Genomic DNA, 23,855 nt, shown 5'->3' on the forward strand with positions numbered 1-23,855 from the left:
TGACTACATTTGCAGAATTGACGATTCTACGACATATATTTACGAGCGACGACCGCTGATATCAGCTGTACTATATCGCATAATACTTGGCTTTTTCTTTTTTTTACTTTTGTATATTACAACCTGGGATATAATAGACCGAACCGAACCGAACCATCGAAGTCAACAGCTTAGCGTCGCAATCCAATATTCATTATATCATATCGTACAGTTCACGTCATAAATTATCTATTTATGAATCCCCTTCTGCTTCAACCGCAGCTCATCATCTTCTTGCAGCTCCTTGTCAATCTTCGCTCCTTTTGATGGCTCGTTTCCGTGAAGCTTAGCCTGCATAGTTTATTAGCCACGCCAACGTTTACACATCTGGAGGTAAAAAGGTGAAAGCAAACATACCGGCTTCTCAGGATCCTGCTTGCTAAGTTCTGCCTCGGGCTGGATATCCCGGTTGTGGTGGTGTGAGGGGTCAGACTCTTTGCTCTGGGCGCCGAGTCGGTTTGCGATGGAGCGTTGGTCCTCTATAGAACAGTAGCCGTTAGTTCTCGTTTCTTCACTTTTTCTTCAAGGTTGATGCTGGTGAGAGAACATACTCGAGTCAAGGGTAGAATGGCTCCCCTTTTCGCCCTGCTCGTACTTTTGCTGCTCGTTGAGGACGGACTGGGGCACGTTGCGCTGGTCGCCAGCTTCGTAGAAGGCGCCCTTGCCGACGGATGATTGGGCAGCTGAGTGAGACATGTTTGTGGTTTTAATGTAGGTTTTTTTGAGATGGAGATGGGTATCACAGTGGTATATGGAATAAATGGAGAGAGTGTTGAGTGAGTGAGTGAGGAGCTATGGTACGCTTCCGGTGCAGCGTCTATATAGGGTTACGCTGAGGAGGTGATGTCATTATATCATAGTTGACGTTCTGGAGCATTGAGATCATACGTGGGGCCCGCGAGCGAGAACACCTTGTCAAATGTTGCTTTCTGGCTGCTAGCGTGAATGTCATCAATGGATCTCGATGCTGCTGGAACCTGATCGTTACCTAAACTTGGTTTCTTGGTGCTGCCGGTCAGGGCAGAGCTATGTTTCTATGACGTTTTTGGTGTCGCGTGCTTTGGAGCTCGGCTTGGTGGCGGGAGTTTGGCTTGGATAACTGATTAAGTACGTTACTTGGCAGGATGGATGTTCGAATGTTCTCCAAGATGTTGCAATACGTTGCTATGTTGTTCATTCTCTGTCTGCCATCTAAGTGAAGCTATACTACCCCGCATATATTCTTCGAGAATTTCTGCAGCGATAAGCTTAAAATTCAGCCCAGCTGGCTAAAGATCTACAAAATTTATAATATTCGAACCAATTTAAGAATTGCTCATACGATGCTTATTCTATCGCCCTTTGGCACTAAGGATCATGGTCTATCCAGCCGCCGAATCCGGAAAGGATGAGACATCCCACCCCAGCTGTCTCAGGCACTTCCAGCTGCATACCACGACTCCAATTTACTCCAATTGATAGGCTACACCGGATCTCGCCGGGCGGACCAGCTTTTCCTCCAAAGCAGTCAGAGTAGTCGAGGCCAGTACCCGAATGGCCCGATTGCCCTTGCCCCTGCCCCGTTTCCATCTGCAACTCCCTCACATTCTCACCGACACGCTCTCCCTCACCCTCAAACGGCCTCTGAATCCCCCACTACGACAACACGCACCTTCCAATCTTCACAAAAGCCGGAACCAGCTATTCCCACAAAATCTATCCACAATGGCCACCCCCTCAATAGACCCCCGCTACCAAACCCTTTTCCAAACTCTCGAATCCCGCTTCGCGCAGGCAACCTCCATCCCCGCCGAAAAATGGCACATCCTCGCAACTGCCACGCTCGCCGCAAGCCCAGACCCCGAACGCGCAGACCAGCTCTACCTCTACCTAACCTCGCAGCCAGCCTATAGCACCTCCGAGGCACGCAAGCAACTAGCCCGACGCCTCCGCGAAGCGCTCTTCAAATCCGTCATAATCGTCGGCGTCTGCAAGCCCATCGAAGCAATCCTGGCCCTATCCAAGGTCGAAAAGGAAGAAGATAAGGACTATTCCGCGCCAACACGAGAGGACTGGGCATGTGACGCCGCGAACCACGAGCGCGGGGTCGGCTGGTTCAACAAGCTTTATGCGCGCAACAGCGGGGCGACGCTGGATCTGTTTGCGGCGCACAAGGACTTCTCGTGGCTGAGTATGGAGATTACGTACGGGTTGTTTTTGAGTGACCGCCAGGTCCTGGATGATTTGGATACGCAGATGGTTGTGCTCCCGGCGATTATGAGCCAGAATTTGCCGAATGAGACGCATTGGCATATTCGTGGGACTAGGAGGTTGGGTGTTCCCATTGAAGATGTGAAGATTGTGACTGAGTGTGTGAAGATTGTTGCGGACTTTTATGGGGTCAAGTTGGATAAGGTGCCTTCTGTTGAAGAGGTGGAGAAGGATGTGTAGACTGGATGTTATAGAGGTATAGATGGTGATATAGAGGAGTTTGCTTTTCTAACTACCATGGGGTATTAAGTCAGTTGCCTGTATTCCATGTCAGCTCTTTGGTCCAACAAATATACTCCAAACTTCGAAATACAGGAGGTAGAGCCAGTACTCCGAGACTATTTCAGACAGAGACCTGGCCTTTACAGGGCACGTAGTGGCATAAGCACTGGTTGAATGATCTAGAAAGGACGGGTGAGAGTGGTATAGTAGTATGTAGATCAATGGCCGTTTCAAGACCCAGAGGTCATCATGATTCGAAATATGAGCACGGAATAACCAGGTGGAAACTCTGCATATATAAATATATATATTTTTCTTCCAATTGGCAAGTTGTGGAAGAATAGCGATGTCTTGAAGATTATTTATTGAAGAGTGGAAGATTGGCGGATCTGCACCCAATCAGGAAAGACAATTCCGGAGCTGGAGCAACAATTTTTATCGATCCCCCTCACTTCGAAGTCCAACACTTCAACACCACCCATCCACCCCGCAAACAACACAATCAACAATGGGCAAGCGCAAGCAAATCAAGGACGGCGACGTCGCCATGGGCGGCACAGTCGACGGCGACTCTTCAGACGAGGACATGGAGATAGTCAACGTTGACTTCGAATGGTTCGACTTCCAAGAGATCGATTTCCACGGCCTCAAGCACCTCATTCGCCAGCTTTTCGACGTCGATGCTCAGGACATCGACCTCTCTGCCTTGTCTGACCTCATTATCTCACAGCCTCATCTTGGCTCAACGGTGAAAACAGACGGGAAGGAGTCAGACCCGTATGCGTTTTTGACGGTGCTGAATCTGCAAGAGCATAGTGTACGTTTACATTTAAATGCCTGCACTCGACGCATCCCTCGATAGGATACTGACTGAATTCGATAGGAAAACCCCGGCGTTAAAGGTCTAACCGCCTACCTGAAGCGAAAAGCCAGCAGCACACCCTCCCTAGCCCCCCTCGCCGAACTCCTCTCCAAAACACCCATCCCGCCGATCGGACTCATCCTCACGGAGCGTCTCATCAACATGCCGGCCGAGGTCGTGCCGCCGATGTACGGCATGCTGCAGGAGGAAATCGCCCAGTCGATTGAGGAGAAGAAGCCATGCAACTTCTCGCACTACCTAATCGTGTCTAAGAACTACGAGGAGGTTGAGTCGAAGCTGGATGCGGAGGAGTCGCGGCCACAGAAGAAGAAGAAGAAGGCCGCTGCTGAGAAGGGAGAGCGGTTCTTCTTCCACCCTGAGGATGAGATCCTGGAGCGTCATGCTCTGTGCACGGGTGGTTATGACTGGTCGCATAAGCATGATGAGGGACACTCGGATTCGAAACGTGCGTTCCAGGAGTTGGGGATTCTGACGAAGGGTAGCTTGATGCTTTTCGAGGCTGGGAAGCTGGAAGGTGCTGTTAAGGATATGGCGGAGTTCTATAAGCCGCCGGTATAATTGACGTTTTATGGTATGATTTATAGATTAATGTGGCCATGATAGAACAAGATAAAAGTCGTCTATTTTTTTTTTTTTTGTTTTATCCGAACTAGGAATTGGTTTCTATATATCGTCCCTGCAAGTAGGGAGGGAGGGTTTACTCCCATTGTGTACCCTTCAAGCGCTGCATCAGATACTCTACCTCCACGACCTTGGTCAAAGGAATGACATATTCCTACTCTTGTTAGCTTTATTCCAAAACCAGGCGAATAGCGACAAGTGCTTACCTTGTACATAGCCTGAACGGCATTAACATCAATCTTCGGTCCCGACTGATCAGGGAACCCAGGGTCCGTGCCATAAGTCTTCGCCTTAAGGGCCAGCCTCTCAAGCACCTTCTGCTCAACCTTCGCATCCGTAATGGCGTCATCAATACCCTTGCGATCCTCGGCCTTAATCAGCGCTACAAACTTCTCCGTCTCCTTCTGGAACTTCGACTCCGCAACAAACTTCCCAAAGTGAATACGCCGCGACAGCGCTTGCAAACAGCTCACATCGCACGTCGCCGCGGACCCGTAGTTCTCCTGCTTTTCGCCGCGGTCACCGCGGTCGCCGAATCTTGTGCACACCGCGGGGAGAATGTTCTCGACGTAGCGCTGCTTGATTACCTCGTTCACGCTCACGTCGTTGTCGTGTAGGATCCTGGGGTAAGAGAGGGGTTGGAGAATTGGCTTTTCGAGAGAGGATGGGAAGAAAGGATACTCGTCGGGGGACTCGAAGCGGCGGACGCGGGACTGAAGGCGTTCCTGCTCGCGGAGGAGGTAGTCCATGAGGCTGATATGTTCATTGGGGATTGAGACGCCGTCGGGGGCGTAGATTGTTGGGTTTAGGGGGAATTGAACACGCTCGATTAGATGGAAGGTTATCGTGTCTTCTAAGCGGCTATTTTTTTATAAAAAAATTTATCGTTAGCTTTGCTTTACTTTGCTTTGCGAGATTCGTTTTTGCTGCCCTTTGAGTCGGAGAGAATAGAGGGGATTTCTGCGGGGTATGCGCCTCCGATGTCGCTGCGGTCTTACATGAGTTGGAAGCGGATGTTGGCGAGGTCCAGGGCCTTGGAGGCGTCCGAGAGGTCAATTGCCGTGTCCATTGTGGGAGACAGGATTTATTTATTGGGTTGGAGATGAGATATCACAGCTGCCAGGACGAGGAGGGGGTGAGATTTGGGGGTTCAGGCATTTTGGTTGACGGGAGCTGCGGGGCGGGTTCTGGCTTTATTCTCCCAGGAACAACGAACGCCAATGCCCGATACTCTGAAGGTGACAGATCCGACCAGAACAGGCAATACCGACCAGTTGGAACCGAAAGAAAGCGGAGGCAATGATGAATCAATAATGCACGGATTTTCCTGCTTGTTTGTCAATGAAGGGACCTGCCACCGGACTCCAGCTGTCTTAGATCCCCATCCTGTTCATCCCTCCAAGTCCATGCAATGTATCATGCATGTTCGGCCATTTAGTGCCTGGGTGGACCTCTAAATTACCTGTACAATTATAAGAGGGTGTCAGACTTTCTGTCCAACCTGGTACTCTGGGATTTGGCTCTTTCGGTTTCGGCAATTCTCACCAAAAAACAAGCGTGATGTCTCCAGAGTCATTGACGAGATATCTCACAAGTTCATGTCGGTTGGGAGAGGCCATGAATTCTTTTAAAGAAGAGGAAGCCTTGATCGATGGCCATTCGCTTGCAAGGCAACAAGCACCGCCTAGTCCAAGCGCTACGAGTTACTAGTATCAGGCCTGACTCGTGCCGCCATCTTCAGCCTCGTCAAGGACCAACACTTTTAACCCACTGGTCCTTCTGTCGAAATGACACAGCTCTTAAACTTACCGATCGAGCTAGTGCAACTGATAATCGATCATCAAGAATATCAACGTGACATAAACGCTCTCATCCGCACCTGTCGCTACCTTTATAATACTTTCAATGTGTCCCTCTATCAATATGACCTAAAACACCGCAACCGCTCAGTGTTGTTCTGGGCCGCCAAGCGCGGTATCGATGGCGCGGCTGCAAACTCGTTGAAGGCAGGGCCATATACCGAAGTGACGGATATGACTGGAGAGACGCCGCTGACAATAGCTGCCACGCGAGGACACTTGGGTGTTATGAAGCAGCTGCTCACGGTTGTTGACCACGGGCTTGATCTCGACACAAAAGGCCTGTATGATCGAACCGCATTGGCATCAGCAGCTTGCTACGGACAAACAGAAGCAGCCAAGTTGTTACTTGAGCGGGGCGCGGACCGTGAAGCAAAAGACATGGATAGGAAGACACCTTTGCTATTGGCCGCGTTGAACGGTCACGACGACACTGTCAGGTTATTTCTCGATTATGAAGCTGCGGTAGAGGCACAGGACCAGCATGGCCGAACAGCACTCTCCTGGGCTGCAGAGCACGGAAGCCTCAGCATCGTTGACCTCCTGTTGGGCCAGGGAGCGGTTGTTGATACTAGGACAATTAACGAGAGTACCCCGCTGATTCTTGCGGTGCGAACTGGACGCGAGGCAGTGGTCAAGAGATTGCTTATGGCTGGAGCGGATCCGAATGCTAGCAGTTCCAACGGATGGACTGCGCTGCATCACGCGGCATACAATCTCCAGGGACAAGTGGTTAAGCATTTGTTAGAGGCAGGAAGTGACCCGAGGGCTACAATTTTGCACAATGTACACCAGGACAAGACACCGGCTGACCTAGCCCGCATGGCTATGGTGAGTACGTCCGAGAAGAATGCGGTCTATGAGATTCTCATGACCGCTGCTGGAGACAGTTCTTTGGGAAGTGCCAACACCGAATGATGAATTACTGTATATCATGGATCAAAAAACGGTCGATCTTCGTCAAGAGCTCCTGCGGGCGATCGGGAACCTGGAGAGTGTGTCCACTAAGAGAATTGATCGCAAGCTCCTGTACGACGGCCCCGGGATGGTTTTGAGTCTGGTCTCTAGGTTACAAGGGGCTCCATGCTGTATCTCGAGCAATCATTGTCCGATCGCAGTTCCTGCTTCAAAGTCCAATCGTACAAACGATGAGGTCCGTCGACGGGTCTGCCTGGGCTTGCGTTTCCACGACCACAATAGCAAATCAAGTCACGAGTCTTAATTTATCTATTATGAACCAAAGACATTCTAGCTGATAAGAATTCTAAATTAATAAATAATGTTGGCCAAAAGCGCAAATGACCTGCTGGGCGGTGGTTTGCGGTATGGAACGGCAAAATCACAGAATTGTAGGGATCCGGCGCCGCGGTAAACGTCGCGTGCACCTTTAGAACCTTCTCAAGCGACCCCAACTGCCCACGCGCTCCTGTCTTTCGCCAAACTTGCTTCCAAAACCGTATGTCGATTTGGCCTTAGAGAATTACTCTCGTCGGTGCCATGGACAAGCACCGCCGCGATGACTCTCCCTCCGGCCTATCAGACATTGTCGAGCGTGACGGGCTCCTGGGAACCGGCATTACCGTACCTCCCCCATCTCTACTCGCCACTGAGACTTCGCGAGTCCATAGCTAACTGACAATGCTTGAACAGTCTCGGCATATCGAGGCCTTCGGGAGAAAGGTCACATCAACTGCTGGGCACTTGATGGGCCCCTCCGGCGATCCCACCACCAACCCCCATCTTCAAAACGCCATGGTAGATATCCAGCGCGAGCTGCGACGCCCCGGTACGCAGCGCAAAGTATTCGCCCTCACACAAACGACCCCGACCGACCTCGTTCGCTCCAAGTTGTCGACCACCGAAATCCAATCTCGCGCACTCTCCTCTCTGCCCGACGATCTCCTTGAGAACATCCCTGACGACTCTAGCAACTACTCGCTTTTCCAAGGCTTTCAGGTCACGCAGGATGACCAGGAATATAGGAAGACACATCGCAGGGGGCGATCGAAGTCGAAGAAGTTGTTGAAAGATAAAGAGGGCGACACGCAGGCCCTTCCGTCCACTTCGAGTGACTTGAGGAAGGAGCGGGACCTGCTGAATCGACGGATGGATCTAATGGGCGTTCGGAAGAACATGTGCAGCTCCGAGATTTTTGACATTGACAATAAGATTGCGAACTTTCATCGAATGCGTCAGATCGTCTTGGACCGCTTGGCTGGGCTAGAGATGGAGGAGGCGGAGCTCGAGCACGAAGGTGCGTTCTATTATATCCACTAGCCGTGGGTAATCTGACTGACTCGGTTACAGTTAATGAGCTTGACAATAAATTGGAGGATATGGAAGAGGAATCTGTGCAGGCTGCACAAAACGAGGCTCCCACACCGGCGCCTGAGGGCAATGAAGAACCCGGTTCCTCGGAGGATCAGGCCATGGATGCGTCGTTCATGTCGGAATCAATATACCAGAAAATACCTTCACCACGGAGTCTAAAACACCGATCAATACGTATGCGATTATGCTATTCAAGTCGGGAGCTACGGCTAATTGATTATAGGGAAACGATCTATGCCGGTTCTGCACGAGCATTTCGCGCCGGGCTCTGAGATAAAGGAAATGCAAGCGCATAACGATGTCGTCACGGCTATTGATTTTGATTATCCGTTTGGCACCATGATCACAGCCGCATTGGACGACACTGTCCGGGTTTGGGATCTCAATGTCGGCCGCTGTACAGGATTCTTAGAAGGACACAACGCCTCTGTCCGGTGCCTTCAGATTGAGGAAAATGTTGTTGCGACCGGTTCCATGGATGCTTCTGTGAAGCTCTGGGACTTGAGCCGTGCCCGGACTGCTCATACAAATAACCGCGTCAACGGTAACGGCGAAGGAGACGATGCCGACGATGCCACGGTCGTTTCCCAATCGACTACTTTGGAGGATTGTCATGCCTACTCCTTGGATGCACATGTGGGTGAAGTGACGGCACTGCACTTCAAGGGAAATACGTTAGTATCCGGATCTGCCGACAAGACACTGCGGCAATGGGATCTGGTGAAGGGCCGCTGCGTGCAGACACTGGATGTTCTTTGGGCCGCTGCCCAGGCAGATTCAATTGGAGGCGACTCGCAGTGGCGCCCGTCTGGACGTTTACCGGACGCTTCTGCAGATTTTGTGGGAGCCGTGCAATGCTTCGATGCGGCTCTAGCTTGTGGTACTGCTGATGGCATGGTCCGCCTGTGGGATTTGCGCAGCGGGCAAGTGCACCGAAGCCTCGTAGGACACACTGGCCCAGTGACGTGCCTGCAGTTTGACGATGTACACTTGGTGACAGGAAGCATGGACCGCAGTATCAGAGTATGTGCCTCCGTTTTTATATTCCATTTTGCGCAACTGAATGCTAACTCATATAGATATGGGATCTTCGTATGGGATCGATTTACGATGCCTATGGTTACGATAAGCCGATCACCAGCATGATGTTTGACACAAAGCGGATCGCCGCCGCGGCTGGGGAGAATGTCGCCAAGGTCTACGACAAGGCCGATGGCCACCACTGGGATTGCGGTGCTGGAGTTGGTACGGATGGATCAGTACCAGGTCCTGCAACTGTCGAGCGTGTCCGACTCAAGGATGGGTTCCTTATCGAAGGCCGCAAGGATGGAATCGTTGCGGCCTGGACTTGTTAGGTCACGCCTATATGACCCGGTTGAACGCAGTAAAACTGGCCACGTACATGTCATTATTATGTCCCTAGTCGGCGATTGTCTTTACATCGGCACCTGTATATTAACATTTTATTTTTGGAGTACGATAGAAGAGGATGGGAAGGCTGTCTTACGGTCGGAATGTAAATTCGTTGTTCAACATTATTTTCACTTGAAACTGGAATAACAAAGATTCAAAAATTTGAACAGACCTGTCCTTAGAGTAAAAATAGCACGAAGGGCATAAAGCCAGCCACCAGTTAATACTTTGGTAGTGTCTTTATTATTGTCATCGTCATTCATCCAGAGCCTCCCAGAATCAAGCTTTACCCAATCGGGTATACGCGTTTCCCCATACATTCCACCTTCATTTCTTCCTCTCTGCGCACATCATCTTCTCTAGCAGCGCACCACCCAACGCTGACATCCAATTTAAACGCGTCTCAATTGCTGCGCAATGAGGCATTGCATACATTACCATATATAACGGTCGTTAATTTTATATCTACACGGGCTGGCGCGTCTAGCTCCGGCGCGCCGTGTTATCCGTCCCGTCAATTAAGAGACGAGTCGGCCGGCTGTTCTTTCAACGACGCCGCCAATTGCGTTCTGCGACTCGGCCCTTCTTGAAGAACGCTTTGGTTTTCTTTCTTCGCTCTTGTCGTCTTTGCTTCCCAGCGCAAGACAAAGCAACTTGGGGTGGTGGCGGCTGCCTTGTCTGGACCAGCCGGGCGGTTCTTTCAGCTTTCCGCCCATCGCAAACGACCTTGGTGTTACTCAAATCGCAGTGTTACCTCGTCTTTTGGAGCATAATTATTTGAATATTCCCTTTCGCGCTCTCGCTCCAAATCGTTACGGCTACCTGTTTTATTTTCGAGCTTTACACCTACATTCCCAATCTTATCGACGACCTGCTTCGATAGCAGTTGATGATCATTCTCACACTGTATGTGGATCTAACTCTGTCGAGGTGTCTAGTTTGGATTGCGCTGATCTGTGATGCAGGAAATATTTGTCTATTACCCCTATCTGTCCCCAGGTGGAAGCATTTAAATGCCACCCAAGAAAGCTGCTAACAGGCGTGCCGGGGCCGTGGCCTCCTCTGGAAGTCCTTCGCGCCGCTCTACGAGGTTGAGTCCCGGCCTGGGAGGTTCTGCTTTACCTAATATTCCGACAAAGCAGTCCTTCGCCTATGGTTCCTCAACGACTGCGATTCTCCCGCATATGCTAGATGCAAAGCCGCATAAGAATCTGGCAGAAATGGCCGACTCTATTGAAGACGCCGTCCAAACCGCGAAAGAACGCGAAATTAGCAGCAACAGCCCCAGTGTGAACACGCGGTCGCGCAGAGAATCAAATGCCGAGAGCACCCCTCCCCCACGAAGGCCTCGACGACAACCGACACCCGATGAGGTGCAATTGCAGGCTTCACTGAATGAGGCTTCGTCGGCAGCACCATCGACTCCTACTCGCCATTCGTTCTCCTCCGATGGGAGCCCCCCTCGCGAAGTCGTCGCGGCACGGCTCTATCCTAGTATCATGCAGCGAGAAGCCTCGCCGACCCAGGTTCCGGTTCCCTTCGAATCTCACATGCACGGAGACAATTCTTCGGTCATATCTTACAATGCCGAGAGGGATGTCCATGATGACGGCCTTAAGAGGACGCGGTCAAATATCACCGCACCACCGCGACGATTCTCGGGGCTTGCTTTCACACAGAACACTATTGAGGAGGAAGACGAACCCACGTATCATGGCCCATCGCGTTCTAGGTCACCCGAGCAATCTATTCATGAAGCCCCTGCCAGAACTATCATCCCGAATCGCTCCTACGTGGAGCCGCAACCTGAAGAATATCAATATGAGAGTCCTCGGAGACCTCAAACGAGATGGGAAGATCCTGGCCCGAAAGACGCCTTTGTGGATTGGTCCCTCCGACTTCTTATGGTGGTATTTACGGTTGTTGCGTTGTACACTTTCGGCCCCATGGTATATAATCGCTCACCCTTTCCCTCCAACGGTGCTATCCGTTTCAATAACACTGATTTGGACGCGCTATCCAACCAAGTGGTCCATTTGGGATCGCAGGTATCGTCCCTATCAAGGGACATGAGGTCGGTTAAGGCGGAGATTAACAGTATACCCGTGCCAACAACCGTCTTCCAGTATCCAAGCGGTGGCCGACAGGACTTGGCTAAGACAAACTTCCTCTCGATGGGCCATGGCGTGATTATCGACCCATATATGACGAGCCCCACGGTTGGGCGCCAACTGACGTCGTTCCAAAGTTTCTATATGTGGCTCGCGGGCGACAAACATATGCAACCGCAACCACCTCTTGCAGCTTTGACTTCGTGGGAGGACTTTGGAGAGTGCTGGTGCAGTGCGCCACGTAAAGGGATGTCCCAGCTTGCAATTCTTCTGGGGCAGCGAATCATCCCAGAAGACGTGGTTGTCGAGCACTTGCCGAAAGCGGCGACGATAAGGCCGGGGGTTGCTCCCCAGGAAATGGAGCTATGGGCGCGATATCGATATGTCGGCAAGGGTGCGCGGCCCTACCGTTGGTCTGTTTCATCTTTTCTCCGAGGGGACCCCAAGAACATTGCGGGACAGGATGCTCTGCCGTCTGACAGAAGAATACTGCATGGACCTGTCATGGAGGCGCTTCGTATTGCGTGGCGCGGCGAGCCCGATGGGGCATTTTCCGACGACAAGCTCTTGGGGGAAGACTTTTACCGAATTGGTAAATGGAAATACGATATCAACGAGTCGAATAACATCCAGAGGTTCCCGGTGACTGCAATTATTGATTCGGATGAGATCCGAGTGGACAAGGTTGTTTTCCGGGTGAATTCAAACTGGGGCGGGAACGAGACGTGCATCTACCGACTCAAGCTGCATGGGAAGATGTAAGACAATGAAGAGAAGGTTTCGCTATTATTTAGAGCTCGCCAGGCCGAGCAGAGCAACGGCTGTTGGTCGTTTGATCAAGTCAGCAGAGTAAGCGCAGCGTCGCCCACAAGAGTTGCCGACCATCACTCACGGGCATCGTCATCGCTAAGACTTGATACAATCCGATAGCGGTATATTTACAATACGGAGGAGTGGCGAGGAGTTTGGCGTTGGACGGCGATGCAAGATATCCCGGATTTGGCTTTTGATTCTTCTTCTTAGGGCTGTAAATATAGACTAGTCTATTGCTGTTCTCAATGCACATATCTTTGCGCAGGACATTCTAGCTGGCGTCAAACTCTGGATTCACCCACGATGGCATCGGTGCCTTTGCCCGCAAAGCCGCTCCGTATCGCTGCAAGGCCGCAAAGAGCATCGTCCCAGGAACAATCACGATAAGCGCCTGCGTCGTGAACGTCCACGTCCAGCCAACGGATTCCTGCCACGGCGATATAAAGAACTGGCAACGCCATTAGTCCAATACTACCAAACGAAGAAAGAAGGGAAGGAACATACAGGGTTAATAAAGGCGCTCAAGTTCAGAAACACGGCGTAGAAAATCACCACACTTGTTGACTGCAGCGGGTAGCTGTCGATGATATAGCTCGATACCACGGTGTTGCCGACTTGGATTCCGGCTGCGACTGTTGTTGTTGTTGCTGTTAGAAGAATGAAGAATTCATGGATAATAATTATTATATGAAGGACACATACAGAGGAAGAACGCAACCTGTCCGACCATCCAGTGATACGAGTTATCTATACTGATCCCGAATAGAACCAAGCCAACTGAGCAATCAAGGCGAGTTAGCATCCCACCATTAAAAAAAAGGGACATATCCAGAGAGAAATAACGTACCAGCCGTAACCAAAGCCGCAGGATAAACCAGCCAAAGCCTCATCTCAGCAACCCTGACGCCCCCATTCCGCCTCGCCAGGCGTTTCACAATGTAATCGCTAAGTCTCCCCGAACAACACACCTCAGAGACTACAGTTCCAACTAACAATCCCAGAAACAGCAGGCCCTGGATCAGCGGGCTGTACTGTGGATATGCAGCTGGGATCATCGTGATCACGGAGAGGACCCACCAGTACCATAGGAAGCCGTAGCCCAGGACGGCGAGGGGGATGGTGGGGAGGGCGAATGTGTATAGGAACCGGGATAGGGTTGTTGTGAGGCGTGGAGTGGACAGAGCAGGGAGGGGGGAGATGTTGAGGAAGGGGAGGGTTTTGGTTCGGGTGGGGTGTTTACATTCATTTTCCAGGTTGGGAGTTGTTGTTGCTGATGTTGGCATGAGAGTGAGCATCATGCTACGGGGGTAGAGGGTCTCGGGCATGAGGAAGAGCTCGAGCAGGAAGAGGAGGCCGAAGAGGACTGCGTTGAACCAGTTTATCCATGCGGCGCTGACGAGGTTGAGGAGGCCGCCGACTAGATCAGCATCGGCATTAGCATTGTCATCAACATCACGGTATTCTGTAGAGTATAGTTCAATAGATGAGACATACAGGTTGGTCCAACCAGTAATCCCGCGTCAATTGCAAGAACCCACAGGCCGAGTTTCTCACCGCGCTCGTAGTCGAAGAAGAGGTCGTTCACTGTCCAGTTAGTTAGGGCTACAGCTGGGTATAGGATGGACATACCAACAGCCATCCCAACACTCGACGCCGGACTCACGCCAAACCCCTGAAAGAACCTCGCAGCCATATACCCTCCATACCGATCCGCGACTGCAGCGCCGATAGTGGAAACGAGAGCAACGAATGTGCCGGTCACAAAAACGATGCGCCGGCCGTAGATGTCGCTGAGCGAAGACCAGAAGAGCGGGCCGACTGACAGGCCCAGTGCTGGGATTGCAACGGTCCAGTTTACCTGGGAATATGTGATGGCGAACTGGGTCTGGATTTCGGGGAATGAGGGCACCGTTGTGGTTGTGAGGTAGGTGAAGAGGAAGTATCTGTACGGGTCTTAGTTGGGGTGGTTATGCAAGATAGGGCATAGTTGTACTTGAACATGACAATGCCGAGGATGGTGTGTTTCTGCAGACGAGACCAGTTTAGGGGATCGAGAGGGTCTGCTGTTGGCTGGGGATGGACTCGGATGCCATTGTGCTCGACGGCGTCAGTTGTTGTGATGTCCAAGGTGTTCTTTTCTTGGACTGCTGCGTCCATTTCGGGTTTCTTTTCGGGTTGAGACATCCTTTGATAGAGAATAAGGTGTGGAAATGGGAAATGGATATATAGGACACCATTTTGGAGAGTGGAATGATGGGAGATGATACAATGAAGCTGATAGAGATCGAATGGCGAGGCACAGAGATATCTCTTATCTGGGAATAGAAATAATGTATGGCTATAGTATAGGCCATTCTAAACAGTCGATAAGGCAATTGTTCATACATAATCTGCTAAAAGCTATAAATCCACTAACATCCCACTATCTGACAGTCACCTCATCTCCCACAATGATCGGCCCAACCCTCCTCGTCCTCCTCGCAATCCTCAAAACTTCCACGGCAAAGCTCCTCCTCTCGACACTAATAATATTAATTGCCATTACTCACGAGATGATAATGATTCTAATTGACGATTGCCCGATAACTGCCAACCCGAAACGCGCCATTTCATACTTCGTCGCGGAACCCTCTATGCCTGTTTGGGTAAATAGATTGAGAACTGATAAGCGATGAGACAACGGCGATCTCGGAGGGCTTAGATACCCGGTCTTATAAACTTTGTTCTATCGGTGGGGGCTATTCTCTGCGAGCTACTGCGTGTGCTGGATGGTCCACAGGGTGGATGGATGGAAATATGCTGATTTGCAACATGAATGCTTCGGCTATTTGATGGAAGAATGAGCTACAGGATGTGATATATGACTTGAGTACCTTATGAGAATGTACAGACTATAACTGCATGATATCTTCTTCTGTCTGCTCTTCATCGTTGTTCCTTTTATTTCTGCAAGATGTATGATCCCCTGCGTACTTCTCGCGGCGGTTTACCAGACGACAATCCCAACGAGTATACTTCTCTGCTACCCAGGTCGACTGACACCGATGACTTCCGGGATTTCCCATCTCAAGAACCTCAATACGATGGCAAGCAAGAGAACAGGAGGGCCGCTCTCTCTGAGTTTTGGTGGCTGCTTAAAAACTCCGTCCCCGTTATATTGGCCTACACTCTCCAGAACAGTCTTCAGACGGTCTCTGTTTTAATTGTCGGACGAATCTCCCCTGAGCGCCTGGCAACCAGTGCCTTCTCGCTTATGTTCGCCATGATCACGGCGTGGATGATTGCGTTAGGAGGCACAACCGCGGTCGACACCCTAGCATCCTCATCATTCACGGGCAGTGCGAGTAAGCACGACCTCGGAATCTTATTGCAGCGCGGGTTTTTCGTGCTCAGCTTGTTCTACCTACCGGTTGCCGTTCTCTGGGCGTGTGCAGAACCGGTATTTCTGGCCCTGGGACAGGACCCTCATCTCTCCAGGGACAGTGCCCGTTTCCTGACTTGCCTTATTCCTGGTGGGCTGGGGTACATCTATTTTGAGCTCATGAAGAAGTATCTGCAGGCCCAAGGCATCATGCGCCCTGGGACGTACGTCCTTCTAATTACCTCTCCGCTCAATGCGCTCCTCAACTACCTTTTCAGTTACACCTTTCACATGGACCTATTGGGTGCCCCAATAGCTCTCGGAATCTCGTACTGGCTCTCATTCGCCCTGTTGGTTCTGTATGCCCGCTTTATTGCCGGTTCTGAATGCTGGGGCGGATGGACACGAGAGGCCCTGCAGAACTTACGCACCTTTGCCCGCCTGGCATTCCTCGGCATTGTCCACGTCGGCACCGAATGGTGGGCCTTTGAAATCGTAGCCCTTGCTGCAGGCCGCCTAGGGACCATCCCACTCGCCGCCCAGAGCGTCATTATGACCGCCGATCAAGTCCTGAACACGATCCCCTTTGGAGTAGGCGTCGCCACGTCCGCGAGGGTGGGCAACTTGCTCGGATCAAGGAATGCAGTGGGTGCTGCGAGGGCAGCCAATGTCGCTGCCTGGCTCAGCATGGTGCTTGGCGGGGTGGTCCTGGCCGTGCTGATGGGGACGCGGCATGATTTCGCCAAAATCTTCAACTCTGATGAGCGCGTTGTGCGCCTCACGGCTGAGGTGTTGCCATATGTGGCTCTGTTCCAGATCGCCGATGGCCTGAACGGGAGCTGTGGCGGGAGTCTAAGAGGGATGGGCCGGCAGCATATTGGTGCATTGGTGAATCTTGTCAGCTACTACTGCGGTGCGTTGCCTCTAGGCATCTGGCTTGCGTTCCACGGTTGGGGACTGAAGGGATTGTGGGTGGGACAGTGTATCGCGCTGTACTTGGTGGGGGCCTTGGAGTGGGTGGTTGTGGCTCTTAGCAGCTGGAATAAGGAGGTCGATAAGGCTTTCCTGCGCATGGAAGCCGGAAACAATCTGAATGGCTAGGATATTGAGGTAGAACCAAGCATTGCGTCTTTGGAGGTTTGCCAATGCAGCTGGGTCTCTCCCTCGCGTAGCTCAGACAGGAAGGCGGATAGAGAAGAATGAAACTATGACCAAGCCGCTATCAAACAACTCATAGGCCAGTATTTCTCCGTGGCTCGGACAAGTAGCAAGGAAGTAAGATGGAGACGAGAAGGAGAAGAGATTCCATAAACGATGGAGGGCCGATGAGTTGAGATAAAGAACATCCCTTTCATATCATTGGCGCGATAAGAGGGCTCGTCGCTGTTGGCTGCTGGTGGGCTCCTGTGTGGAAACTGGGGATAGCTTCGTTCGCCCGCTCTAAAGTCTTGTCCTTCTCCCCCGGCCTTCCTTTTTTGTGCATCGGTTTGGCATGGCTAACGTCTCGATGCATCATTGGATATAATTTCTTATCAGTATCGTCATTCCTTATCAGAATGGATACAGCATGAGCTTGTCCATGCGTGGAGCTCTCTTGGCTCTCCTCTCATTGTTCTGATTTGGAAGTCGAAGAGGGTGTATCTCACAGGTGCATCATACCCATCGCAAAATTCATCGAGAACCCCCATCTGCAGTTTAACTCCAAATATTGCCTCGATCGAGAAGGTCGGAGGAGAAGAGGGATCCGAATATCGGCGGTCTATTTGTCTTGTGTGATGTTAGCACTGTGGACTTGCGAGATGGAATTAGGATACCACTAAATCCTAAATCAAACGTGCCAATTCAATTACCTAAAGCTTTCGACTATTGCGAGTAGCCGTCGAGAAGAGCGGGTGATGGGAGAGTTGTGTTGGTTGTGTTGAGGGGAAGAATAACATACATAAGCAGTCTTCCCTCAGTTCAACCTTCAAACTCCATCTCTCTCCTCGCGTTCTCTCTCCATATACAGTCATGTTTCTCTCAATTGCAACCCTTTTTGCCTTTTCAGCAGTGGCGTCTGCCCACGGCAACCACCAGACACCTCTTACAGGCCCACTGCAAAAGTTGTGGTACAACACACTCCCTGGCGATGGCGGCACTCAGGTAAGTACACGCCCTCTACGGACTATCATATACTAACCAGCCAGGCCGACTCTGTCTTCTCTGGTATCTCAACCTTCGGGCGTCTTCCATACTTCCCATGTCTCGCCAGCGAGGAAGAGAAATTCGACATTGCCTTCATTGGTATGTTACAATGTTGACCAAAGCTCATCGTGTGACCATGCTAACTACCACAGGTGCCCCATTCGACACTGGCACTTCCTACAGACCGGGCGCGAGGTTCGGGCCCAGCGGCATCAGGCAAGGTTCTCGTCGCCTCAATCTCTAGTATGTTCTCTCGGGCTCTGCTTACAGTGTAAAGGCTCACGCAAATTGGTTTTCAGCGGCGGTTACAATGTTCCGCTGGAGGCAAACCCGTTCAGCAATGAGTTGAGGGTCTTGGACTGTGGTGATATCCCAGTTACTTCGTAAGTTAAGCCTGTGATAGATAAGGTTGTTTGTTGTTGCGGAACTAACGCTTTACAGATACGACAATGCCTGGGCCATCCAGCAGATCGAGCAGGGCCATAACAGCTTGTTGATGCGCAAGCCCTACACCAGTTCCAACGATGCTGGGCCCTCTCGGGCAGGCAAGACCCTTCCACGTATAATTACGCTTGGAGGTGACCACACCATTACACTGCCGTTGCTGCGCAGTATCAACAAGGCATACGGGCCGGTCACTGTCATCCACTTCGACAGTCATCTGTTAGTTAACAATACTCTTGCAAAGAATATATACTGACATCGATACAGGGACACCTGGAAGCCAAAAGTGTTCGGTGGCTCACCAAGCCAGGTTGCATCCATCAATCACGGAACCTACTTCTACCACGCCGCCATGGAAGGCCTCTTGAGAAACGACACCAACATCCACGCCGGCATCCGCACCACACTATCCGGCCCCTCAGACTATGACAACGACGGTTACGTCGGCTTCGAAATTGTCGAAGCCCGCGAAATCGACACAATCGGAACTGACGGCATCATCAAGAGGATCCGGGACAGAGTCGGCACCGACAACCCAATCTACCTTTCCATCGACATTGATTCCATTGATCCGGCCTTTGCCCCTGGAACTGGTACGCCAGAGACTGGCGGCTGGTCGACTCGTGAAATCCGCACGATTATCCGCGGACTCGATGGGCTGAACTTGATCAGTGCGGACATTGTTGAGGTTGCTCCAGCTTATGATACGAATGCTGAGCTGACGACTATGGCTGCTGCTGATGTTCTTTATGAGGTTCTCACTATTATGGTGAAGAATGGTCCTCTTACTGTTGGAGACTCGAGGGAGGATTTGTAACGGCCTGTTATACTGGTATGTTTTGGATATTTTGGGGGTGATTTGGGTATATTACTAGCCAATCTCCTGGATAGGGCAGAATACTTGCAAGGTTTATTATTAAATTGTATATTCTGCTCTCAGCTCGGCAACGTTTACTCGCGATGAACAACTCATGGATTTATATACCTTTTTCCAACGCCAATTGCCCTATATGTGATACTGGATTTGTATATTATCCATAGTAATTACTCATATTGTCTATGTTATTATTCTGTAAGTAATCGCGCTAGTGGAACTGCGTCAAATGTACTATCTACCAGAGCAACAAACACGAATCAAATGTTAGGAGACATTTCCAAACCCCGTAATCAATTGTCCCCCTCAACAGCCTCCTCCAAAGAATCAACAGCCTCACGGTTATCCTTCGTCAGACAGGAAGCGTATGGGTTATCGCAATTAATGCAGCAACGCTTGGAAGGCCAGTTGGCCGGACTCTCATCGCGCTTGCATCTGGCATTCGGGTTGTCACAGTTAATACAGCAGCGCTTCTGGGGGCCGAAGAGAGCCTCTTCCTCGGTGGCGACGGCCTCGCGCTTGTCGTTGTTCAGACAGCTGGCGTAGGGGTTGTCGCAGTTTATGCAGCAGCGCTTGGTGATGAATTCTGCCTTTCAATTGCATGTTTATAAGTAATAAACGTAAAAAATGGGCGGTGCACTACTTACATCGGCTTTGTTTACTCTGGCTACTAGAGACGAGGAGTCTGTGACCTCGACTGGGGTTGCGAGGGCGGGGAGAACCAGAAGGGAGCAGAGGATGCCGAAGGTCGAGAAGCGCATGGTGATTTGGAATTCAGGCAATTGAAACTTGATGGAGTTGTAGCTGGCTTTCAAATTGGGTCAATGGACCCTATTTATGTCTTGTTTTGTGTACTGCAGAAACACTGTGCCATCATTGTGGGCCAGAATAGAAATTAAAGAATGGACCCTGCCTCCACCGGGAAGCGACCAATGAGCACCGATTCTGCCGCCGTTGGTCAATCAGATAAGATCAGATAAGACCGGGCCATGTCAATCGGACGGAGAATATACCGAGACAGTGCAGAAGATGCCGGCTCCTGCAGAAAGTTCGGTACTGAAGCTTGTATTCGGAAGAAGACCGGCGTTTGATGCTAATAGAGGTTGGTCTCACAGGGCCTTTTCTTAGGGCTGTGCCGCTGTAGCCGATAGGTAAGGAACTTTGGGAGGCTTGGGCCCCTGCTTGACTTTCACAACAAAATACAGTATTTCGATGATAGACTGTGGAAGAATCCACTATGAATCCTGGATTATAGGGCGTCTTTTACTTACCATGTGCTTATACATCTCGATTTCCGTCACTCGAGCCTGCCCTAACTTACAATTCTTGCACTTCAAGAACAGAATGTGCCCAAGCTATATAATATATTGTTTGGTCTTTTAGTATTGTATTTACATCAGGAAACTAGGCTGAGGCTTCAGTCGCACTTGCGTAGAGTAAATCCGATAGCAGCGAGAATGGCAAGAGCAACCAAAGCCACGCGATCATTTCTTCCAGAATCCCATTGTGGTCCAGCTTCAAACCGCGACTTCAATGATTTAATCGTTTATTTATATTCATTATTTACATCAATGAGATCATCAGTTGCGTTCCAGCTCCCGTCATGGTATCTTCCACGACCAGAACCTCAAGTAAACGAGAGCACGGCGCACTTTGTATCGCTTGACGGATCCCAACCAGACACTTTGATCGATGCTGGCTGCCATTTCTTCGCAGTTCATTTTACCAAAATAGCAGGCCTGGTGCAAAATCTAAGTCAACATCCTCCCAACCCCCGAGGTTCCCACGGCCCAATTTCACATCGCTTCCGGTTCGTTGCAAAGAGGGACCCCGCCAATTCATGCAGCAGACACCTTGGTATCGTCGACACCGACACAGCAGATGCCAAACCAACTGGATTATATTCTCCAACTCAACATGAGGTACGGTGCTTCGAGATATGGCTACGGGCTGCGTATAGACTTGTCGTGCCGTTCCAGTCGCTGGAAGACCTCCGGGATTTGTATGACCTGGCAAGCCAGTTTTGCTGTCATTCATGGATGGGCCCATATCTCGATTGGCTTTTGCCCAACATCGTGGATAGTGAATTTTGGTTTGGTATGCGAAATCCGGATCTTCGCGTGAGTCATGTTAGGATTGCGGAGGACACAAAGTCTCGGCTGCTTTACCACGATGCCCTCACCATCCTCAGCGTAGAGCTTGATGACCATGATCCGGACAAAGAGGCTCATCTCTCAGCTTATCTCGATGGCCGTACCGTTTCCTTGGCCAAGGCGGTTTCCGAACGGCGGAGGTGGTGCGTTACAACGGCGAAGAGCCAGCTCGCTAAGATCTGCCAGGCTTTTTCTTCGTGGATAGAGAACCAACGTTCAGGAAGCCACTATAAGGTGGCTATAGCGGTGCAAGAGTTGTCAACCTTGCGCGACATGCCTGTCAACCGTTCGAGTCCTACGACACCGAAACCGGTGACGGAAATCATGTTTCTTTTCAAAATTGTAGATGTGCTGAATCGCCTCAAAGCGCACCGGCTGGGGTTTTTGGAGGAAGAACCTACAGTTATGGACATGGTGAACGATCTCCGCAAGTTCGCCAAAAGAAAGCAGCTGAACGGAATGAAGCTCGACCGTTACAGCAAATTTGAGATAATCACGTCTGAGGTGTGGGAAGAGGACATCGACTTTATTTTTGGACCACAGATACAGACCAGCATGTAGCTAATTAGATAGAGCCCTAATACAGTCGTGGTCATAAAATAAGTCTAGTTCAAGCCTGTTAACCCGGTTAATAGCCAGTCTGGAAATTTATGGCATATATATAAACAAGACAAAAGCCGCCATGCATATTTTCTAGTATATATATAAATCGAAGTGAATAGATACATAAAAACCCCATCCCAGCTAGGAAGCGGTGCAATTATATAAAATTAGAGCCCTCCCCTGGTAATTCCGGAATCCCCAGTCCCGCTGAGGACCGCACGCTCGTATTCCTAGTTCCCTGCCTTGAGTCCATGCCATAGCCTGTCCTCGTCGTATTCGTCGTATATTCATCCCCACTCCAATTCCCAACACCAACACCCAGCCCTACCGGTGCAGGCGCAGGTCCAGGTGCAAGTCCCACAGCAGAATCCGAATGAACCTCCCACGGCGGCTCATAAACCGGCCTGGCCAATTTCTGCGGAAGCTCCGACGGCGGCAAACTCCTATTCCTATACAGCGGGACGGACATGGGGACCTGCTTCGGTGGGAGGATCGATGGCGGGACGGTGAGTTGGTCCATACCCGGCGAGGCGGACGGGTGGCGCCATGCTGGTGGTGGTGGTTGCTGGGAGTGTGAATGGTGGTGATGATGATGACCGGGGTGGTTCTGGAGAGCTTGGGTATGCATGTATGCTCTTCGTGCACTGCGGTACTGGAAGTAGGCGAGGATGGCGAGGAGGGAGATTAGGGGTGCGCCAATGCCGGCGCCGAGGCCTAGGGCGATTTTGCCCGTTGAGGTTAGGGATGTTGGTGAGTCGGTTGTTGTGGGGGAGTCTGGGTCTGATTCTGAGTCTGAGTCTGAGTCTGAGATTGGGGAACTGGAGCTGGAGGGAGATGATTTGGTGGAGGAGGATGTGATGTTGAAGTTTGCGGACGTCCAGCTGTGCGAATCGGCTTCTATGGCCAGGAAGAAGATTGAGGAGTCGCTCAGATCGAGTGAGTAGGTTTGGACAGCCCAGGAGAAGGTGTTTATTGTTTCGGAAGGGTTTGTTTTGGCTGTTCCTCTATTAGTTCGAGAGCGATGGCTGAGTTCTTGGTTGACAAACCGAAGATATTCCCCCCATTGCTTTTATTCCCACTCCCCCGATCGCGCTGCCAGATGCTGATGTTGAAGATATCCAGGTCCGTCGTCCACGAGATCTCCAGAACATTTCCCAATTCATAATCTGGCATTCCATCTGCATCTGCCTGCGACGAGGGCGGATTCGTGAAATAAGTCCTGTCTGAATTCGTTGCAGACGCATTATGAGACAAAACGACAATAACCAAAACCCAGGCGCAGATAGAAACGGGCAAGGAAAACATCGAGCATTTCTTCATAATCTGGGCCGTGAAAAGCCCCTTTCCACGATTTCAGTTTCCTTCGAGAAGAGAAGAGAAAATGGAGAGCGGGGGGAATAGACGCTGGCGCTGGACGATGCATGGTTATATGACAACAGTCGAGGCTGAATTGACGGGTAGTTTCAGGGACCAGAGCAGGCCATTGAGAGCTCCTGCATAGCCGCTGTTGGAATTCCAGTGCCTAAGAAAGTAAGTATTTTCTTCGGGTCCCTGCGGCGCAGACCCTTTGCAGGTGTGGTGTTTCGAGTGGGCGAGGACTGGCTGCCAGCCATTGATTAAGCGCCGACTGCCTTAGGGCTCGACAACTTGACGGCGCGACTTGACTGGGGTCCATTATTGCCCAGGCTGGTACT

General features: G+C 50.9%; 13 protein-coding genes across 13 annotated transcripts; 8 read left to right on the forward strand and 5 right to left on the reverse strand.

Moving 5' to 3' along the window:
• Positions 1-228: 228 nt before the first annotated feature.
• On the reverse strand, positions 229-735 carry APUU_12174A (uncharacterized protein; the record flags this gene model as incomplete). The annotated part of the gene is made up of 3 exons (XM_041698346.1): positions 229-330; positions 397-518; positions 591-735. 3 exons carry the CDS (start codon positions 733-735, stop codon positions 229-231), a joined length of 369 nt encoding a protein of 122 aa, XP_041551540.1.
• Positions 736-1,572: 837 nt separating this feature from the next.
• On the forward strand, positions 1,573-2,469 carry APUU_12175S (uncharacterized protein; the record flags this gene model as incomplete). Its single annotated transcript, XM_041698347.1, has 1 exon — positions 1,573-2,469. The coding sequence occupies one exon, from the start codon at positions 1,573-1,575 to the stop codon at positions 2,467-2,469; it is 897 nt and encodes a 298-aa protein (XP_041551541.1).
• Positions 2,470-3,019: 550 nt separating this feature from the next.
• Positions 3,020-3,952, forward strand: BCP1 (protein-transporting protein BCP1; the record flags this gene model as incomplete). Its single annotated transcript, XM_041698348.1, has 2 exons — positions 3,020-3,328; positions 3,395-3,952. 2 exons carry the CDS (start codon positions 3,020-3,022, stop codon positions 3,950-3,952), a joined length of 867 nt encoding a protein of 288 aa, XP_041551542.1.
• Positions 3,953-4,091: 139 nt separating this feature from the next.
• On the reverse strand, positions 4,092-5,084 carry ARO7 (chorismate mutase ARO7; the record flags this gene model as incomplete). The annotated part of the gene is made up of 3 exons (XM_041698349.1): positions 4,092-4,169; positions 4,222-4,876; positions 5,014-5,084. The coding sequence occupies 3 exons, from the start codon at positions 5,082-5,084 to the stop codon at positions 4,092-4,094; spliced, it is 804 nt and encodes a 267-aa protein (XP_041551543.1).
• Positions 5,085-5,802: 718 nt separating this feature from the next.
• Positions 5,803-6,792, forward strand: APUU_12178S (uncharacterized protein; the record flags this gene model as incomplete). The annotated part of the gene is made up of 1 exon (XM_041698350.1): positions 5,803-6,792. One exon carries the CDS (start codon positions 5,803-5,805, stop codon positions 6,790-6,792), a length of 990 nt encoding a protein of 329 aa, XP_041551544.1.
• Positions 6,793-7,371: 579 nt separating this feature from the next.
• Positions 7,372-9,560, forward strand: mdv1 (WD repeat-containing protein; the record flags this gene model as incomplete). The annotated part of the gene is made up of 5 exons (XM_041698351.1): positions 7,372-7,455; positions 7,525-8,128; positions 8,182-8,379; positions 8,429-9,228; positions 9,285-9,560. 5 exons carry the CDS (start codon positions 7,372-7,374, stop codon positions 9,558-9,560), a joined length of 1,962 nt encoding a protein of 653 aa, XP_041551545.1.
• A 1,071-nt stretch (positions 9,561-10,631) lies between these two features.
• On the forward strand, positions 10,632-12,491 carry APUU_12180S (uncharacterized protein; the record flags this gene model as incomplete). Its single annotated transcript, XM_041698353.1, has 1 exon — positions 10,632-12,491. The coding sequence occupies one exon, from the start codon at positions 10,632-10,634 to the stop codon at positions 12,489-12,491; it is 1,860 nt and encodes a 619-aa protein (XP_041551546.1).
• A 322-nt stretch (positions 12,492-12,813) lies between these two features.
• On the reverse strand, positions 12,814-14,699 carry APUU_12181A (putative MFS transporter; the record flags this gene model as incomplete). Its single annotated transcript, XM_041698354.1, has 7 exons — positions 12,814-12,990; positions 13,047-13,174; positions 13,245-13,319; positions 13,390-13,959; positions 14,037-14,126; positions 14,172-14,485; positions 14,536-14,699. The coding sequence occupies 7 exons, from the start codon at positions 14,697-14,699 to the stop codon at positions 12,814-12,816; spliced, it is 1,518 nt and encodes a 505-aa protein (XP_041551547.1).
• A 796-nt stretch (positions 14,700-15,495) lies between these two features.
• APUU_12182S (MATE family efflux transporter) lies at positions 15,496-17,004 on the forward strand (the record flags this gene model as incomplete). Its single annotated transcript, XM_041698355.1, has 1 exon — positions 15,496-17,004. One exon carries the CDS (start codon positions 15,496-15,498, stop codon positions 17,002-17,004), a length of 1,509 nt encoding a protein of 502 aa, XP_041551548.1.
• Positions 17,005-17,913: 909 nt separating this feature from the next.
• APUU_12183S (agmatinase) lies at positions 17,914-19,348 on the forward strand (the record flags this gene model as incomplete). The annotated part of the gene is made up of 6 exons (XM_041698356.1): positions 17,914-18,045; positions 18,090-18,186; positions 18,240-18,330; positions 18,387-18,470; positions 18,529-18,750; positions 18,799-19,348. 6 exons carry the CDS (start codon positions 17,914-17,916, stop codon positions 19,346-19,348), a joined length of 1,176 nt encoding a protein of 391 aa, XP_041551549.1.
• Positions 19,349-19,698: 350 nt separating this feature from the next.
• Positions 19,699-20,166, reverse strand: APUU_12184A (uncharacterized protein; the record flags this gene model as incomplete). The annotated part of the gene is made up of 2 exons (XM_041698357.1): positions 19,699-19,995; positions 20,053-20,166. The coding sequence occupies 2 exons, from the start codon at positions 20,164-20,166 to the stop codon at positions 19,699-19,701; spliced, it is 411 nt and encodes a 136-aa protein (XP_041551550.1).
• An 810-nt stretch (positions 20,167-20,976) lies between these two features.
• Positions 20,977-22,119, forward strand: APUU_12185S (uncharacterized protein; the record flags this gene model as incomplete). Its single annotated transcript, XM_041698358.1, has 1 exon — positions 20,977-22,119. One exon carries the CDS (start codon positions 20,977-20,979, stop codon positions 22,117-22,119), a length of 1,143 nt encoding a protein of 380 aa, XP_041551551.1.
• A 199-nt stretch (positions 22,120-22,318) lies between these two features.
• Positions 22,319-23,481, reverse strand: APUU_12186A (uncharacterized protein; the record flags this gene model as incomplete). Its single annotated transcript, XM_041698359.1, has 2 exons — positions 22,319-23,157; positions 23,208-23,481. 2 exons carry the CDS (start codon positions 23,479-23,481, stop codon positions 22,319-22,321), a joined length of 1,113 nt encoding a protein of 370 aa, XP_041551552.1.
• Positions 23,482-23,855: the final 374 nt, after the last annotated feature.

This window comes from Aspergillus puulaauensis, chromosome 1 (genome assembly GCF_016861865.1).
Source record: "Aspergillus puulaauensis MK2 DNA, chromosome 1, nearly complete sequence".
Classification (NCBI taxonomy): Eukaryota; Fungi; Ascomycota; class Eurotiomycetes; order Eurotiales; family Aspergillaceae; genus Aspergillus; species Aspergillus puulaauensis.